Source organism: Miniopterus natalensis, chromosome 7, assembly GCF_054644295.1.
Source record: "Miniopterus natalensis isolate mMinNat1 chromosome 7, mMinNat1.hap1, whole genome shotgun sequence".
Classification (NCBI taxonomy): Eukaryota; Metazoa; Chordata; class Mammalia; order Chiroptera; family Miniopteridae; genus Miniopterus; species Miniopterus natalensis.
The window spans coordinates 1,409,283-1,427,985 of record NC_142087.1 but is presented as its reverse complement, the minus strand read 5'-3'; the positions used below and the strand labels follow the sequence as shown (position 1 = coordinate 1,427,985).

At 55.0% G+C, this 18,703-nt stretch overlaps 1 protein-coding gene across 1 annotated transcript; it reads left to right on the top strand.

Moving 5' to 3' along the window:
* The first annotated feature begins 3,506 nt into the window (after positions 1-3,506).
* KLF15 (KLF transcription factor 15) lies at positions 3,507-17,820 on the top strand. Its single transcript, XM_087818676.1, has 3 exons — positions 3,507-3,582; positions 8,045-9,145; positions 17,289-17,820. Exons 2-3 carry the CDS (start codon positions 8,070-8,072, stop codon positions 17,455-17,457), a joined length of 1,245 nt encoding a protein of 414 aa, XP_087674802.1. The 5' UTR covers positions 3,507-3,582; positions 8,045-8,069; the 3' UTR covers positions 17,458-17,820.
* The last annotated feature ends 883 nt before the right edge of the window (positions 17,821-18,703 follow it).

Below are 18,703 nucleotides of genomic sequence, written 5' to 3'. Positions count from 1 at the left end.
AAGGTTGGGAATCTCAAGGATTCCCCATGGTGGCTATTGATATTCTGAATTACTTTTGGTCAGATTTGCTTATTTAGTTAAATATGCACATGAAGAGTGACCATGACTTTTAAACATGATTTCAACAGGAGTCTCTGGAGGAAGGATAGTCTTGAAATATTTAGATAATGGAGATCCCATTTTTCAGAGACTTTTCTCCAGAGCAAGGGCCCCAAACATCCTGAATAGCTCCAGCAATTGGCAGGTTAGATACCGGCCAGTCTCACTCTAGAGCATCCTGATCACAGAGGGGTCAAGCCAAAGTTAAAAAGCCAGCTGTAGTAGAACAACCTGATCTCAAGAAATACAAAAGACTGATGAGCCACAGCTTGCATTGGAGCAGTCTGGTTCCAGACAGAACCACACCAGAGCCTAGCCTCAGTTTCTGTGGAAACAACCCTGTTCCAGGTGGAATCTGTCAGAAAGCTAGTGCAGTTCCCGGAAGCAGCCTGGTGCCTCTAGAGAGTCAGGCCAAAGTGTCACCTGAGCTCACAAATGAGCAAACAAGCAAGCAAGGCCCTTTAACAACAACAACAACAACCCTCTAAAGAGTTTCTGAATAAAGTCCAGACTGCTTCAGAACACAAAATCAGAAGCTGGGTTCCAGAAGACCGAGCCTAAGCCTCCGAGCCAGAGAGCAGTGAGCCCAAGGGACTCTGTTGGGCACCAGCTCCTGGTTGTTCACCTGCTCTGAAGCCGTCGGGGGTAGTTTTCCATAATCCCTATGGGCCCCCAAAAGGTTGACCATGAAACAGAAGTTGACTAGGTACTCTGTCATTGAAAGGACTTATTCAGGAAAAAGAAAGATTGCAATCTGGTACACGTAGACATGATGCGCCACATGTACAAAGATGGAGGAAGTACTTTATAGAGGGGAAGAGGGAGTCTAGGGGAGGGGCGGTTACAACCATAGAGCTCTGTTGTAAACATAGAGTTCTTCTTGTAGATCTGTCATGATGACACAGGTGTGAGAGCTCTTCCCACAGCGCCTCCTGATTTCTGTCCATGTTAAGGTCTCTGTCATAAATTTTAACAGCTAATTTAACATTTAATAAAACCCTGAAGATTTCATAACCCCCCCAAAGGAGGTGATGGAGCCATGTAATTTGTGGGGAAGAGATTATACAAACAGGAGGAACAAGTGCAAAGACCCTCAGGTGGGATTGTGCCTGGTATGTTTGAGGAACCACAAAGTGGCCGTGTGACTGAAGTGATGTGAGCAAAGAGGGAGAGGAGCAGAGGGTGAGGTCAGAGATGTAATGGGGGCGGGGGCAGATCCCGTAGGGCACTGCAGGCTGTGGTGAGGTGGGAGCCACTGAAATGCTCTGAGTCAAGAAGGGTCATGATCTGACTCAGGTTGTAACACGAGTACCTTGGCTGTTCTTCAGTCCCCTCCCCCAGTTTTATTAAGATATAATTGATATACATCACTGTATAAGTTTAAGGTATATAATATAATGGTTTGACTTATGTATATTATGAAATGATTGCCACAATAACTTCAGTCAGCATCCATCATCTCATACAGATACAATAAAAAGCCAAAAAATTTTTTTTCCTTGTGGTAAAAACTCTTAGAATTTAACAACACTCCCATAAATCACACAGCAGTGTTAGCTTTACCCATACTAGTACTTGTGTATCTAATAACTGGAAGTTTGTAGCTTTTGACCAATTTCCTCGAATGCCCCTCCACCCATCCCCCGCTTCTGGTAGCCACCAATGTGGTCTCTTTTTCTATGAGTTTGTTTGTTTGTTGTTGTTGTTTTAGATTCCACATATAAGTGAGATCATTCAGTATTCTCTTTTCTCTGATCCCCAGTTTCTGACCAGCCGTGTGCCGAAGCTTCCTTGTGTGTCAAAGCTGCTAGGGATGTGTCTTTGTTTCCAAGCTTCTTCTGACATTTTGGTGTGGTTTTCACTCAGATGGGGAACACTGGGCTGGAGTTGCGGGGAGTGGAGGATGGATAGCACGCAGGGCAGATGGAGCAATGCTATGGCTGTGCTGGGTTCCCACCTTCACAGAGACAAGACAATGTGTCACTGAACCCTCCAGATCTCTGCCTCTTCTTGTGTAAAAACTGGTGAATTCCACTTGCTCTGCCACTGCTGTCCAGGGCACCTCATCACCACCCTCATCCTCAACATGGGCCTCCTCTAAACCTGGGCCAAGCCTGGCTTTGGCTCCCGGTGCCAGCAGGGGCTGCCTCCCTGGCACTGACAAGATGCGCAGGGAGGGCCCCAGGATCCAGGGGGCCAGGATGAGCGTGACTTCGGGGCTGAGACCCGCAGCATTCCAGAGTCCTAGCGGTGAGTTTCTGAGTTCCAGCGTTAGCAGCGTCCTCCAAGGGGAGCAGGGGAAAGGCGCTCCACCTCCCCGCCAGGAGCAGAAAGGATGTGCGCCCTCTGCCATGTGTCCGGGTGTCTGGAAGATGCCCCCCCTGCCTCACCCTCTCTTCTCTCCTTACCAGCTGCGTGACCAGGGGAGGGCCCTTCAGAGTCCGTTTCTTCGCCTGTAAAACGCTTGGCTGAGGATCCAACAGCTGTGTGGCGGTCAAGGGCTTAGCAGCAGGGTGCCTGGCACCCTGGGCTCACGGGTTTCTCTTGGGCGAGGCACCCTGAGCCCCCCTCTTCCCGTCTCTGGATGGAATGCGAAAGCGTCCCGGGATTGCTGCGGGCCACGGAGGACTGCGAGCCCTGCGCGGTCTTCGGGAGGGTGCCCCCGAGGAGGACGCACTGATTTGAGGCGGGGCTCAGCAGACCTCCTCAAGCTCCTCGGGCTGCTGGGGGGCAGCAGGGCGAGCGCCGGGGTAACTGCAGCTCCCCCGCGGAAAGGCCTTACCGTATTTCTCCAACAACACGTTCCCCAGCAAGTGCCCTACTTTATCCCGCGCTCCACGGGGAGACACGGCGGCCCGGACAGGGCTGCAGGTGGGAGGGGGGTGTCCTGGACGGGGCTGGCCCCCTGGTCCCCCCCCCGCCCCCGGCGCCCACCCCTGCGCGTACCGCACTCTCGGGCTATCTCAGGGTTTCTCAGGTCCCGAGGCCTGTCTCACCTTCTCCCCTGGGAACCGCGCTTTAGAAGCCGACCCCCGCGGACACTGCGAGTCACGGCTAGGGGTGGGGAGCGGGGATGTGGCAGGGAGCCGAGCGCCAGGCCGGGCCGCCGGCTGGAAATGAGAAGCGCGCGGGCGGCGCCGAGCCCCCTGCCGCCCGGGCTCGGGCCGGAGGCGGGGCCTGGGCGGGGCGCGTGACGCGCCGCGCGGACCAATGAGGCGCGCGCCCGAGGCCGAGCCTCCTGCGAGCCTTCGCAGCGCCCGCGGCGTCACGTGAGCCGCGGGGAGTGAGCGCCCAGCGAGCGGCGGCGGGCCAGTGCTCCGCCGCAGGGACTCGGGGGCCAGCGGGCGAGTGAGCCAGAGCCAGAGCGGCGGCTCGGCCCGCGGCCGCCGCCGGACCGGGAGCCTGCCCGCTGCCCTCAGCCCAGCCCGCTGGGCCTCAGGACCGCCGGGGCCTGGCCGCCGGCCGGGCGTGAGCCAAGTTCAGGTGGGAGAGGCGCGGCGAGGCCGGGCGGCCGCGTGGACGCGGCCCCGGGCGCTCCGGGGGCTGACCGGGACGCGGGGGGTGGGGCGGGTCCTGGACCGCTTCTGGGCGAGTGGCCGGGCGCCCGCGCCCTTGTCCCAGGCTCCGCGGGAGCGTCCGAGGAAATGTCGGAGGAACGGGCAGACCCCCCGCGCGGGCCTTGAGGGTGGGACAAGCCGGTGGGAGAGTGAACCCCAGTTGCCCACTGGCACTTTCCCGGCGGAGGCCCGACCCTCCGCCTCGGCGTCCCGGCGCGCCTTGCAGGCCTGCCCTTCCATATGGCGGGCACCCGGCGGGGCCTGGCGAGGGGAGCGGGTAGGCGGCCGGACCGGCCTGCTGGGCCGGGGAGGCGGGGGACGGAGGGGCCTGTGGTGGAGGGGTTACTGTCGGTCAGCGCACTCGGCCCGCCGGGGAGGGGAGCGGGCTGAGGGCTTGGTGCTCGGCGGGCAGCACTCGGAGCTCTACCGAGGGGTCCGAGCGGGATCCCCACCCCCTCCTTTCCCACGCACGTTCACACACACGCGCGCACACACACACACGCGCGCGCGCGCGCGGGCACCGACGCTGGCTCCACGCGCGAGTACGTCGCGGACACACTCCCGTACAGCCACACCGGCCGCCGCGTACCACGTCCGCACACGCACAGTCACACGACAGGAACTCACACCCTGTAGTACACTCGCACCGCTCACACGTTTCTTACTCGGACTCCCGGCTCAGAGCCTCCTGGCCTGTGGGCCTGAACATCAGCAGAGTGATGGCCGAGGACTGGCGGTGGCTGCGGCAGGGAAGAGGCCATCCCCCCCCTCCCTGGCCGTCGGGTTCCCTCTTCGCTCCCGACTGTGGTGTTCCCTACGGAACCCCTCCCCGACCTGCCCCCCCCCCCCGCAGGCAAAAAGGGGCTGTTTTCTCGCCCAATCTCGGGTGTGTGTGTGAAAAATTACCAAATGTCTGAATCCCTAAAATCATCTCCCCCCTCTAAGGACCGGGTGACTCGTGGGGCTCCCCGGGCGCCCAGGCCACCCTACAGGTGCGAGGATGACCGGGGCTCAGCGACTTTTGGGCCTGCCGACTGAGCGGGTAGCAGAGACTCTTATTTTGAAGGGTGGCCCCCGTCCACCACCCTCTTGATTTGCACGCTGACCCAATGGCAAGCCCTTGGCCGGCTCTGGGCTTGTTATCAATTACATGTTGTTCTTGCTGCCGCTGTGTCCCCGGGAGGATAAACAGCAGGCCTGGCGGCCGAAGGGAGTGGGGGGGGGGGGAGGGGGCGGAGTCCTGTGGACTGCTGGGGATGGTGCCGGGAACAGTGTGTCCCCTCCCCCTGCGCGAAGCCTGTGCCCCTGGCCGTGCCACGTGCTGCTGTGTTTTAGGGGCCTGAGCCGACTCAGCCCTGGCTGCCCTCTCTGTAACGCCATCGCCTCGGGCAGTTCCAGAGCCCCTTCTAGGCTCTGAGTGCCTCAGCATCAAGCCCAGGCCACTCAGCCCTGCATTATTACACTGCTGCTCAACCCTTGCCATTCTACAGCAGGTCTGTTCTACCCCCAGACCCCACCCTCCCCTTCCTTTTTGGCTCTCCACAACAGCAGCCTTTCACTCCATCAGCAAAGTTTGCCAGGTCCTGTTTTAGACTCTGGAATATAGACGTGGACGGGACAGTCAGAACAGCTTATATTCTGGTGGGGAGGTAGAGAGAAAATAAAGTACACAAACACATAACTAAGATAGTTTCTGGCCTTGGCAACTGCTAGGAAGAATATAAGGTGGGATGATGTAATAGAGAATGGTCAGGGGAGGCCCCTACCAGAAGTGACTTCTGAGCTGAGATTGAAATGTTACTCCTACTTCGAGTGCTGGGGGAAGAGGGATCCCCAGAGAGGGGGCAGCCAGGGTAGTAACCAGAGGCCCATGATGCTGGTGAGCTTGGTACACAGCTAGTGTGGAATGGAACAGGTGGAGGTGAGTGAGACATGTGAGAGATGAGCAGAGCCCAGGTGCTGTGTGCTGAAAGGAGGCTGGGTCACATCTCCTTGGGAAACTATTGGAGGTTTCCTCCCACCCTACCCTACTGTACTTACTTTTTTCCCTCACTCTTTTTATATAATTTTATCTGTGACTATCTCAGTTTATATGTGGAAGAGGAAGGCCTCCTTTAAAAAGAATGTACCACCCACAGTACCATCATCACACTTAAAAATATCAAGAGTAATTCCTCGATATTATGGAATATTCAGTTGGTGGTCACATTTTAGGGGAGAGTTTAGTGGGCAGAAACATGGTCTAATTTGCTGCTTCCCACCAGCAAATGGCCTCGTCCCAGGTTCCAGGAAGGCTGGAGTTCCCTGGATTCAACATCACAGCAGAGGGGCAGAAAGACCGTATGTTCTCCCATTTGGAGGCTAATCCTAATGGCTGGTACTGACCATCCCTGAATGCATGTCAGCCCTATAGTAAGTGCTCAGCATATGTTAGCTTTGGACTCTTAAAAGAACCTAGGAACTAGGCACTGTTGGCAGCATCCCCACCCAATAGACCAAGACAGACACAGAGACATTGTGCCACCTGCCCAAGATCATTCACCCAGCTGATATGTTGCAGAGGTTGAGCATAGCCCCCTGCTCAAAGGGTGGGTGACAGGTGAGGGAGGCGTAGGGCTAAGTGTGAGTTTCTGCCCAGCCTGGTTACCCTTTACATTATCTGGCACTTTTATTCCTTCTTAGCACCTGATTTGGTGAGAATAGTGTATATTTTAAAATGCCCAATTTTAAGTCCTTAACTGAGTATTTCAACCAGAAGCCAAATGTCCTGGCAAAACTGCCCAGGAGTACAGACTCGCCAAGGGCATCTACCTTGTCTTGTTGAGCTCTTAAGCTTCCCAGATCAGTATGGATCTGAGATCAAAAGTCTTGAGGTCATTGGGGACATAGAACAGATGGGGAAACTGAGATTTGGGGAAAGCCAGGACTTGCCCAAGGCCACAACTGGGAGCTCTCTGCCTGGGGCTGGGCATCTTGACTGTTGAGTGGTGCTGGGTGCCAGGACCAGTTGTGTTCCTGGAGACAGCATGGGGGTGGGTGCAGAAGTGATGCCAGGCAGGAGAGAATCTCTGGCTTCAGGTGCAGAATATCCCCAACCTCAACAAACATCCACTCATGGTCACTGGGTGGGGACAAAGGTCCACAGAGGTGACTCCATCACAGCCTGACACTGTTGACTCGTCTTGGACACCAGACCTAGCATGGCCTTCAGAGGACGCAGCTTTCCCCACTACTCTCTGATGACATTCTCTGAGCTCTTCTTGGGCACCAGCTGCCACACTGGGAACTGGGGATGCAGAGGACACCCTACAGCCAAGCCAGCTGTCATGGAGAACATGGTCTAGTTGGGAGACAGGAGTTGGCTGGGTCTTCCCGAGGTTGTGAGTGCTCCATGGGTGCAGGCCAAGGGGGTCTTCTCTACAGGCCCAACTAGGCGGTTGTGAAGTCACATGAGGTAAGATCTGTCCCAGCACTCTGGGTCCACCTCTGCTCCTGTGAGTTCTCCCAGTGGGCAGAGATTTGTCCTCCTGGTGGTAGAACCTCACTAAAACGTCTGTTTTTTCAGGCCTGTTCCTTCTCTCTCCTTTCACAGAGGAGGCAGCCAAGCTCAAAGGGGTTTGAGAGCTGGAGGGTGGATGAGCTGCCTGCTTCAGATGTGGAAAGGCAGGTGTAATGGGTCTTTAATTTTTTGCGGCAAGCTAGACTTGCCTAATTAAAAGATTGACTGTCCAGTTAAATTTGAATTTCAGATATAGTAATTTTTTTGATATAAGCAAGTCCCATCTAATATTTGGGACATACTTACATTAAAAATTAAAAGTTGTTCATTTTTTAAAATCTGAAATTTAACTGGGCAGCCTGTATTTTTATTTGCTCAACCTGGCAACCCTACCAAAGCCCCAACAACACAAAGGTCAAAGAGCAAATGACCGTTGTTCCCCACTCCAGTGAGTCAACAGGAATGAAGATGAGGTCAGGTGTCCTCAGAAATGCAGCAACTCTGAATAACTGGATGGGGTTCCTGACCTTGGCTGTTTTGAGGTGCAGAGAGCCTCCTTACATACCCGCTTTCTTGCTCACACTCACACTCAATCATTCACAGACGCATATGTGTCCTTTCCCAGAATTGTTCCGGAAAATCTGTTTGAAAGCAAAAGTGCCCCAGGTTGTGCAATGGGCTTGGGAGAGCACTCTTGCAAACAGGTGGTGCAATTTCAGAAAACACTCTTGCAGAGAGTTGTCCTGGGGTATGGATGGAAGCAAGATCCAGGCATTTGGCAATGGGAGACTCTGGGCAGGTCGTGGTGGGGGGAGGGGGGCACAAGCCCATGAGGTGGCCGGTGAGTGTTCTGTTGTCCTGATCTGCCCTCTGTTGTTTTTCTCCACAGCCAGCAGTGGCACGGCCAGGCCAGCATGGTGGACCACTTGCTTCCAGTTGACGAGAACTTCTCGTCGCCGAAGTGCCGGGTTGGATATCTGGGAGACAGGCTGGTAGGTGGGCGGGCGTACCACATGCTGCCCTCGCCCCTCTCGGAAGATGACAGTGACGCCTCCAGCCTCTGCTCCTGTGCCAGCCCAGACTCACAAGCCCTCTGCTCCTGCTATAGCAGTGGCTCGGGTGCTGAGGGCCAGGACAACATCTTGGACTTCCTGCTATCCCAGGCTACGCTGGGCAGTGGTGGCAGCGGCAGCATCGGGGCCAGCAGTGGTCCTATGACATGGGAGGCCTGGCGGAGGGCACCGGCACCTGTGAAGGGGGAGCATTTCTGCTTCCCGGAGTTTCCTGTGGGTGATCCTGATGATGTTCCAAGGCCCTTCCAGCCCACCCTGGAGGAGATTGAAGAGTTTCTGGAGGAGAACATGGAGCTGGGAGTCAAGGAGGCTCCAGAGAGCAACAACAAGGACTTGGAGGCCTGTAGTCAGCTCTCAGCTGGGCCACACAGGAGCCACCTCCATCCTGGGTCTGGTGGGAGAGAACGCTGTGCTCCCCAACCAGGTGGTGCCAGTGCGGGTGACACTCAGGGCCCAGGCGGGGGGCCTGCACCTGATGGCCCTATTCCCTTGCTGCTGCAGATTCAGCCTGTGCAGGTGAAGCAGGAATCAGGCACAGAGCCCTCCTCCCCTGGGCAGGCTCCGGAGAGTGTCAAAGTAGCCCAGCTCTTGGTCAACATCCAGGGGCAGACCTTTGCACTCCTGCCCCAGGTGGTGCCCTCCTCGAACTTGAATGTGCCCTCCAAGTTCGTGCGCATTGCCCCTGTGCCCATTGCTGCCAAGCCCATTGGGTCAGGACCCCTGGGGCCTGGCCCCACCGGCCTCCTCATGGGCCAGAAGTTCCCCAAGAACCCTGCAGCGGAACTCATCAAAATGCACAAATGTACTTTCCCCGGCTGCAGCAAGATGTACACCAAAAGCAGCCACCTCAAGGCCCACCTGCGACGGCACACAGGCGAGAAGCCCTTTGCCTGCACCTGGCCAGGCTGTGGCTGGAGGTCAGTATGATGGGTGACAGGCTGGATGGTGAGCATTGCCCCTTATCTCTGTTCTGTTCTTCTGGGTGTGCAGCCAAGGCTGATTTCTTTACCATTAGATAAGACTGATTAGAAAGGGGAGAGGGTGGGCAGGGGGCAGCACCAGAGCTAGCACAGCTGCTCAGAGGTTTCCTTGTCCCTCCTGACCACTATAGTCAGAAAACAACTGGTCTGATAAGGCTTGCTGGAACTTGTGCTGAGAGTGAGGGGCTGAGCCAGGGCAGAAAGACTCTCATAGTCATATCAAAGACAGTTGAGAATGATGGGGCATGGGCTGTGCCAGATGGGGCTTCAACTGTATGTGCACTGCTCCCTCTGCCTCACAGCACCCCAAAGGGTAAGTATCACCCTTACTCCCATCTCACTGCTGAGCAAACTGAGGCTCAGACTGGCTAAGTAACTTGCCCAAGGTCACACAGCTTCGTAAATGGGACTTGAACCTAACGGGTTGTATCAGAGCGCCCACGTCCTGAAAATGCTGTTTCTCATCCAAAGGGACCAACTTCTCTTACAGAAGTCCCTGGGCACATGGGCTGGGCCAGGCCCTTGTTCCCCTAGGAGACCTAGAGGTGTGTTAGAGAAGCCACAAAGGCCAACCACAAGGGAGGACCCAGCTGGGTGTGCTTACCCAAAGGTAGAAGACTACTTCCAGGCTCTACTTTGCCTGGCACAGTGGGGGAAACCAACTCTCAAAGGACAGGGCTCTTTCAGAGTTACCCAGCCCTCAGGCAGCCTTGCTGGATGGACTCCCTCCCCTGGGCCCCAGGTGCTGGCTCACCTTTGGGAGGCATGTCCACCTTTTCCTGAAAAGCAGGCAGCTGGCCAGGAGCTCAGCCAGGAGCTCAGATGCTTAGTGTGCCACAGCTGGCCTTTCCCCAGTTTAGGATGCCCACCCTGCTGGACTCTCTGGCCTGCCTGGGAGGGTGGCTTGTGCTACTGGCACATTCCTGGGCTTTGCTGCTGTGGCTGTTGCTACATGTGTGAATGTGTGAGAGAGCCATGTGGCATGCCTCATCTGTGTGCAGAATTGGTTCTTGCAAGTCACTGTAACTGTGTGTGCACATGCATCTTGCTTGTGTATGCATTTTGCTTTTTTCATGTGTGTCTCTGTATTGCATGGCCATATGTGTTTGTGCACCTTTTCTATGCTTGTGTATCCATGTTGGTGTGGCTCACAGGGAGCAGTTTGCAGCTTTTGTTTATATGGCCAGACTTTTGTTTGAGAACTCCTGAGAGTTGGTCCCAGGGTGTGAGGTGCCACTCCTGGAGTCCTGGCTGGCCCAGGACAGGAGCTGTGACTGAAACGTTTGATGTGATGCTGGCAGCCCCTTTCCATGGGAGCGTAGAGCTGACCAGGGAAGGGACTTGTCCCAAACAGCATTTTGGGTTATGGGGGCCCTTCCTCAGTGCGGGCACCCCCACCCCTAATGTCCCAAAGGTGCCAATCAGCAGACCCACAGGGCTGCCTTCTGTGAGAGCCTGCACTTCAGCCCCACAGCATTGGGTGGCAGTGCTGGTGCCACATGCCTCTCTGAGACTCATGCCACAGTCCACCAAGTAGGTCTCGGGTAACAGGCACATTTGCAGAGCAGTTTGTGAGGCGTGATACGGCGGCATGTGTGTAATGTTGGGTGGTCAGAGCTTGGGGTGGGGAGGAGGCCAGAGACATGGGGCTTTAGAGGCAGGTGCTCAACTGCAGAAGGGAAAGGCACTGAGACTCTGTGAGTGGGGGGCAGCTGGTGGCAGTGGTTGAAAGCCCCAGTCCTGGGGTCGTGGTCAGCCTCCAGCTCACTATGTGCCCTTGGGATGGTCCCCCTTCCCAAGCCTCAGTTTCCTCATCTGTAAAGTGGAGGGCCTACTCACAACCTCTCCCTACCAGGGCCAGAGGTGCTGGGGTGCTCAGCAGTGTCCCCTTCTCATCAGTGATAATGTCACTCTCATTCAAGATCAGAGTCTGAGAAGGGAAGGTTTTCTGCCTGGCCTTCATGTGGGCAGTACCCCATCTCAGAGGCACCCCCAGACTTACAGGGATTCCTCTTGGATGCAGTCTCCTGTTGGTAGGGAGCAGGACTGGAGAGAGGTTGGGCATTTGCTTGGCAGAGCACTGGTCTGACTCTCATGATGGACTCGTCTTCCTCAGCACTGTCCCCTGGCTGCTACTGACTGTTGCCAAGTGGCCCATCCATTTGGGATAGGGCTGGGTGGGACCACAGAAAGGAAGGGTGTGGTCCTTGGTCAAGGCTGCCCAATTGGCCTACTTCCCTAGGAGGAGGGGACCCGACTTCTTCCAGGCTGTCTCAGAAAGCGGACAGGCCCCTCAGCCCAAAGTGCATCTTAGGGAGGGAGGTCTCAGCTCCCGACACAGTGGCCTTATGAGGTAGTGAGTTCCCCATGACAGGAAGTGTGCAAACAAGAATGGGATTTATGGAGGGAATTCAGCTCTGCCACTGGGTAAGTTTTTTAAAAAATATATCTTTATTGATTTCAGAAAGAGGAAGGGAGAGGGAGAGAGAGATAGAAACATTAATGATGAGAGAGAGTCATTGATCGGCTGCCTCCTGCACGGCCCTGACTGGATATCGAGCCTGCAACCCGGGCATGTGCCCTGACCAGGAATTGAACCACAATCTCCTGGATCCTAGGTTGATGCTCAACCGCTGAGCCACGCCGTTTAAGTCTTGACATTGGTCATTTTGCTCAGGATTCACTTGAAATGGCATGGTGAATTCCCCATGGAGTAGACTCTGGAGCCATCCTTGCCTCCAGCCACTCCTAGCACTTCAAAGGGCACCCCCAGCTTTCCCAAGCTCCGCCAGAGTGGGGTCTGGTCTTGGTGGGGTCACACATGGCAGAGGCACTGGGAGCCTGGCATGCCTACCTTTCAGGAGGGCTGTTTCTCTAAGGATTTGAGAGTCCCCAGTTGGCTTTCAGAAAGCCTGACACCCTGGGGTTGCACACAAGACATGCATGTCCTTTAAATGTGGCCATAACCTTCAACGAAGGGTCAAGGATAGAAGGAGCCCTTGCAGCAGTTGGGCAGGAGGACAGACCCCACTTTGTGGCAGCTTGGTCTGTACAAGACAGGAGACGTGGTGATGATGAGGTATCATGTTTATTGACCACTTACACTGTGCTAGGCACTATTCAATTGTTCTCATGAGGTACACTTGCTTGTATGCCTCCTGCCATGAGGAGCTCTTTACCTCACAAGGCTACTCTGACCTTTATGTCTACTTTGGTACACTTAAGCTCCACCCAAACTTCTCATTCTGGCCCACAGACCTGAATAATCTGCTTGCTGACCTTCACCTCCCCTTTGCAGGGCAGCCTTCCCCTTGGACCTTGGCCCTCTCTGTGCCCTATTTCTCCAATGCTTTTTCCCCAGTGGTAGCTGTAGTTGGTCTTATGATGGTCTCTGCTTTGTTCTGCACACATCACAAGCATTAGTTCACAGAGTCCTCATAATAGCTTTGGAACATATAGGCACCAATCTGTGTTTTACAGAGAGGGAAATGGAGGCCCAGAAAGCCTACAGAGACAGAGCTAGTGAGTATGGCTCTGGGTGCACCCCCAGGCAATGCCTCAGCCCCACCCTGACCTGCATGCGCGCAGTATGACAGGCATGCCTCTCCCACCTGCAGCCATGGGCTGGTTTCCCCCTCCTCTTTTCTTCCTGTGTACTTGGTATTATAATGGTTGGGTGTCCTCTCTCCCCCACAAGGCCATCAGCTCTTTCAGGTGTCATACCATGGGTGAGGGAAAAGATCTGGCAACAGTGGCAGTGATAACAGTAGTTCCTGATGTGCCTCAAGCACTGCTCTGAATGCACCAAACACAGTAACTCATGTAATGCTCCAAACAAGTCCATGAGGTATGTGTCAGAATGTTGTCCCCACTTTACAAAGGAGGAAATGAGGAACAGAGCATTTAAGTAAGTTCTCCATGGTCACACAACTAGTAAGTGGCAGAACCAGGAGTTCACCTTAGGCTGTCTGCCCCTAACCTCCCACCCCCAGACTGAGGACCTCTCTCCAGTCCCTTCTGCAAGCCTCCAGTGGGATGCAGCCTGCTAGAGTGTTGAGAGGACTTCCACCGGCAGCTGGTCTTCAGAGTGGCACCCCTGCACTCTTGCTTGCCTCCCCATGTGAGGAGCTCCCCACTCCCAAGTCTGCTTCTCTTCTTCCTGCTCGGCCTGGTGAGCAGATCCCTCTTCCTCCTACCAGGCCAGTTCTGGCCCTGACACTGTGTCCTATGCCCCACCCTGTGCACCTTTTTGTGATGAACAGTGTCCCTCCCTGTACTCCACTCCCCCATTGTCACTTGCCCAGGTAACCAACCCCTGCTTCCTTCTGCTCTTGGTCCTGAACCCTGTGTTCCCTGGCTCTTTCCCTCTTGTGACATGGTTCTGGCACCCTTGTCAGAGCTGAAACCAGACCTTCCCTATTCCAAGCTAACCATCTGGGAAGTGGCTGCTTGCCTGCCTTCCTAGAAGTTTCCTTGCTTCACTCTCAGACACAGGCCTTCTTTGTTCCCTCAGCAGAACATCCTGTTCCAGAATGGCCAAGCAGTTCTGTCCAGAAAGAATCCCTTCCTGCTACAGCTCATAGGAATATTAATAACTTTCACCAGCCCTGTGTGGCAGGTACTGTTGTCATCCCCAGCAGACCCAGGAGGCCCAAAAAAGGGGAGTTGCAGTCCTGAGGCCACAGAGTCAGGAGGTGGCAGGGACAGGATTCAAGCCCAGTGGTCTGGGTACTGGCCTCTCTTGGCCCGTGTCACTGCTGCCTCTATGCGGTGGGGCATTCTCTGACCCCATCCCTGCAGTCAGCAGAGCTGCCAAGTGTTGTTGGGCAGGGTGTGCACTGCACAACTCTTGGGGGTGCCATACCCATTGGAATCCTTGAGACTTGACTTTTCAATCATGGCTTTCTGGCTGATGGAAGGGGTGCCTTTGACAGTGGTGCTATGTGTACCGGTGGTGGTGCTGATGTTACAGGCTGCTCAGGAGAGTCACCTGGATCTCTGTGCTTCCCTGTCCTGCACCTCAGCAACGCGAATCACAGTAACCACCCACACCCTCAAGGACCTCACCAGAGGCTGGGCCCTGTGCTAAGCTCCTTGCTGGTAATAAGAGTTCACAATTGTTGGATGCCTGCCATGTGCCAAGCACTGCTGTAAACAGTTGTCACCTTTTATAGTCCTCTGAGGCAGATCTGTCACTCGCCCGGCTTCAGGTGAGGAAACAACCTCAGAGAGCTTGCCAGCTTGCCCATGCTGCTGGTCAGTATGAGCCTACAAAGGCTGCATCTTAGCTACCTGGCTCCTCCTTCTGTGTGGCCCCCAGGTATCTCCAATGCTGCTCTTTAGGACAATGTGGGTGAGGGTGTGAGGCAGGGATCTTCTGAGGGTTCAGTTTCCAGGGATGGGACCCCTCAAATCACAGGACCCTGAGGCAGCAGAGAGGGGGCTTGTAGGTGGGGACAGCTTCTTCTCAGGCCTGGCTTTCCCTTGGTTGCCCCCATGATGACAGGGACCCTGTGGTCCTGTGTCACCACCTTTGGCCTCTGAGGAAAGTTCCAGAAGGTGGACAAGAATCCTAAGATTTTCTTTGGATGAATGAGAAAACTGAGACCCAGGATGTTTCTTAAGTTTGCTCAGGACCACGCGGGGTTCATGGTCAGGTGCGGACCTGAGCAGATCCTGCTGTTCCACTGCTATGTGACCCCGGCAAGCCTCTTGTCCTCTTTGAGCTCTTACTGTGGTATCGTCAATCTGATGGGGCTCCCTGAAAGGTGCAGACTCCCAGTACGTGGTGCCCAGTACGTGGTGTCCATGAAGGCTCTGGCACTGTTGATGGCATTTCCTGTAGCTTTCTGCTGGCTCCTGCCTTAGGCAGGCCCACCTGCTCAGAAGCTCTGTGTCCAACTCCAGCTGGGGCACGTGGCCCTGGCCCAGAAGCACAGGTCCAGGCTCTGACTGCCAGAGCATTGATGCTGCTTCTTCCCTGGCACAGGGCTCCAGTGGCACATATCTTCCAGCCAGGCTCTGTGGATGTGGCCAGATCCTTTGTGGCCACCAAGGTGGGCAGGATACAGCAGGGAGCTGTTTCAGGACCTTTGCTAGGGCCTTGGCTGCTCTGTCTTGCCTGTGACCCTGGATCAGCCCTCATCACTCTGAGCATCAGTTTCCTCATCTGGCAAAGGGGCCAGTTGGTCTTCCTTTAATCTGAACATATGCTGAGAGCACTGCTCTTTGCTCACCACAATTGGTGCTCTGGAATGGGGGTGGAAGAAACCTGGTTGTGCTCTAGGGGCAGGGCCCTGGGCTTTGGGGCAGCCAAGCCAAGCTGAAGTGTTTATCTTCCCTGCCTCTGGGCCTGGCTCCCCATCTGTGCTCAGGCCCTCCTGCTGCCCACCTGAGCCTTCTCCAGGACTTAACCTGCTAGGCTCCCCTGCTCCTTGGCAGGCTATGGGGTTGAGGTCTGAACCCACAGGGTCACACCTGGGTTGGGGACAGCTAACCTACCTCTCCAGGAGTATCACCTAACCTACCTCTGGCTGTGTGGCCCCTGGTCCGGGAATGGAGCTTGTTGGGTCTGGCATTCCTGTGTGTGCGCATGTGTTCATGTAGGTACACATGCATCCCTGTGTGTGATGTGTGTATGTGCACATATGTGTGTACAGGTTGGAGTGGGTGACATGTATAAGTGTGTGAGTGTGCACACTTGTCTGCAGTGTGCCCATGTCCATGACAGGCACACACATGTGGCATGTGTGTATACATGTGAGTGTGTGTGGATCGCGTGTGCATGTGGGTGCATGGATGCACTAGGACTCGAGGGCACTGTCCCTGTGACAGCTCTCCATCCTCCTGCGGGTGCCTGCTGCGTCCACTCTTTCATGCAAATGCACTAACTGGGCACCTATCATGCACCAGTTAGACTCATCTTTCCTCATGGAGCTGATGGTCTGGTGGCACAGCCTGACATTCATCAAAAAGTAGGAAATTAATTTAAAACTGCAACAACTGTGGCAGAGGCCAGGGAAGAGAGGTGCACTGTGCTGTGGGAGCCTAGAATGAGGTAGTCCCGGAGGACTTTCATGAAGAAGTAACGTCTGAACTGGGCTCTAAGGGATGGGTGGGAGGGAGCAAGGAGAAGAAGGGAAGGACGAGCATTCTGGGTAAAGGGAACAGTATAAGCGAATGTCCTGTGGCAAGAGGAAACAAGGACAGCTCGCTATAGGTGGAACAGAGAAGAGGAGATATGTATGTGTGGGGAGTGGGGCTTTGAGGGGTGAGGAGAGCCTCAAATCCCCGAAGTCAATGGTAGCTGTATGAGCCCTGTGGTCCAGCTCGCTTCTTACCTTTCCCATTAGCAGCTGCTCCTTCTCAGTGGCCTGTGGGCTGTGGGAACACTTGTTCCTGGGCAGGCTGGGGCCAAGGGAGGGAGGTGGCGGGGGAACCATTTACACTCTCGGGAGTACCTCACAAAGATACAGTTTTGTTTGGGGACATCTTGGGGGCCCTGTGTTCAGGAAAACAGGGTCCAGGAATGGGGTGGGGCATATTAATGGAAGCAAGAGTAAGGAGCCAAGAACTCCCTGCTGGGCTGGAGAAAGAGACACTTCTCTCCAGCCTTACTTTCTCCTTTGGATGGGCTTCCCTGTGTAGAGCTCCACAGAAGCCATGAGTTCTCGTCTAAGTGAGAGCATGAGGCACAGCCTCAGTAGGGCAAGGTGATCCCACTGCACGCTGGAGGGGGGCAGTGTTTGGGGTGGGGTGGAGAGTAAGTCAGGTCTCTGGTAGGCTTGAAAGCCTGTCCCAATATTTACCAGCCCCTCGCAGGCTCAGATGTGTGAGAATGGCCTGCTGTGCTGGTAGAGCCTTTTATTTGCAATTCTTGCTGTCCTGGAGGGACCACAGGGACATGGGGAGGGGGTTTGGGACAGTGGATTTTCGCCCGTGAATTCAGAAGCACTTGGGTAGCTGAAGCACCCCAGCTGCTGGAGCCCTGGGAATCTACTGCTGGCCTGGGTGTGTGTGGGAGGTGGTGAGGGGGACAGGGCGGGCCAGCCTGGCCTCGCTCATTGCTGTGTCCCTGTAGGTTCTCCCGCTCAGATGAACTGTCAAGGCACCGGCGTTCGCACTCTGGCGTGAAGCCCTACCAGTGTCCCGTGTGTGAGAAGAAGTTTGCGCGAAGTGACCACCTGTCCAAGCACATCAAGGTGCACCGCTTCCCCCGGAGCAGCCGCTCCGTACGTGCTGCCAACTGACACCCCCCCCCAGCCACCCACACCAACTATTACCGCTGCCACTGGCCCACCCCATCCCCAACCCATCAGATCGCCCAGATCACCCATATATTTTGTAGCAATAATTTATTTGCCTCCTTCAGAGGGAAGTGAGAATGTTACCAACCCAGCAGCCTGGGTTGGTATGGGAAGAAGGGGGCTAGCCTGGGAGGCAGGAACCCAGAGCCCCCACCTGCTGCCTTTCCTGGGGAGACCCAGCTCCTAACCTGGAGGCCGGCCTCCGTGCCTTTGTGCCTTTGTGCCTTCCTGCGCCGCTGCCACAGGCCTCTGCTGCAGTGTCTGGGGGCCTGGCCCTTCTCCCACTGGGCTCCCTGCCTGGGCCAGGGCCAGCACTTTATTGCCTGGGAAGATGAAATGTGCAGTTTTGAAATATCACTTCCCACAGGGAGCCACACTGGGAAGAAGGAAGTAGGCCAAAAGTCCTGGGCTGCACTGTGGTGTGCAGGTGGCTTTGTCCAAGATGCTTCACTCAGCCTGACTACCAGAAGGTATGGGCGAGGCTGTTAGGGGTGCAGGACCTGGCCTCTTGATGGCTGTGGGATTGGGGTGAAAAAGCCCCTCTCTGGGGGGCTGATGTGCATGTGCTTCAGTTAAATGTGCAGGGCAGGCAGACAGATGTAGGCTGGCCCCGGACTGTCTGTACCCAGCGTGGCTCAGCCCCTTGTCCAGTTTCCAGACACCAGCCTCCAGGGTCACCTTTTGGGAGGACAGGAACAGAACAGGCTGCATAGCATGTAGAAGAAGCAGATAGAGCCCCCAATCCTGATTTAGAAATGCATTCCTTATTTTGTCTAGAAATTAATATCAAATGAACTAGCTTGTTTGACAGGTTTATTTCACATCCTATGAATGTATGTAAATAAACTGTACATAGGTACATCTACATAAAATATCTTTTAATAACATCAGCATTTGTGTAAATTTGAAATTTTAAAAATCTATAAAGCTGGTGTACATATGTTACAATTATGTATATTTTCTTTGGTCCTTCATAAAAATATATTTACTTTGCCAATAAAAAGAAAAAAGAACTCAATAACTTTATGATATTCATGCACTGGTTTCCTCTGCTCTGCCAGGAAGTGGGGGCGATTCTGGGGGCCAAGTCTTGGGGGACCTTGAGGTTTGTACCTAGAAGGATACACAGGTAACTTTGGGGTCAAGCCCCTGGCCCAGCAGTGCAGGGTCCCCACATAGCCCCACCTCC

Excerpts from the sequence above, each read along its gene's own strand:
- KLF15 (XM_087818676.1), top strand. The coding sequence starts at position 8,070 with ATGGTGGACCACTTGCTTCCAGTTGACGAGAACTTCTCGTCGCCGAAG. Across the intron at positions 9,146-17,288 it reads TGGCCAGGCTGTGGCTGGAG|GTTCTCCCGCTCAGATGAAC; the intron begins GTCAGTATGATG and ends GTGTCCCTGTAG.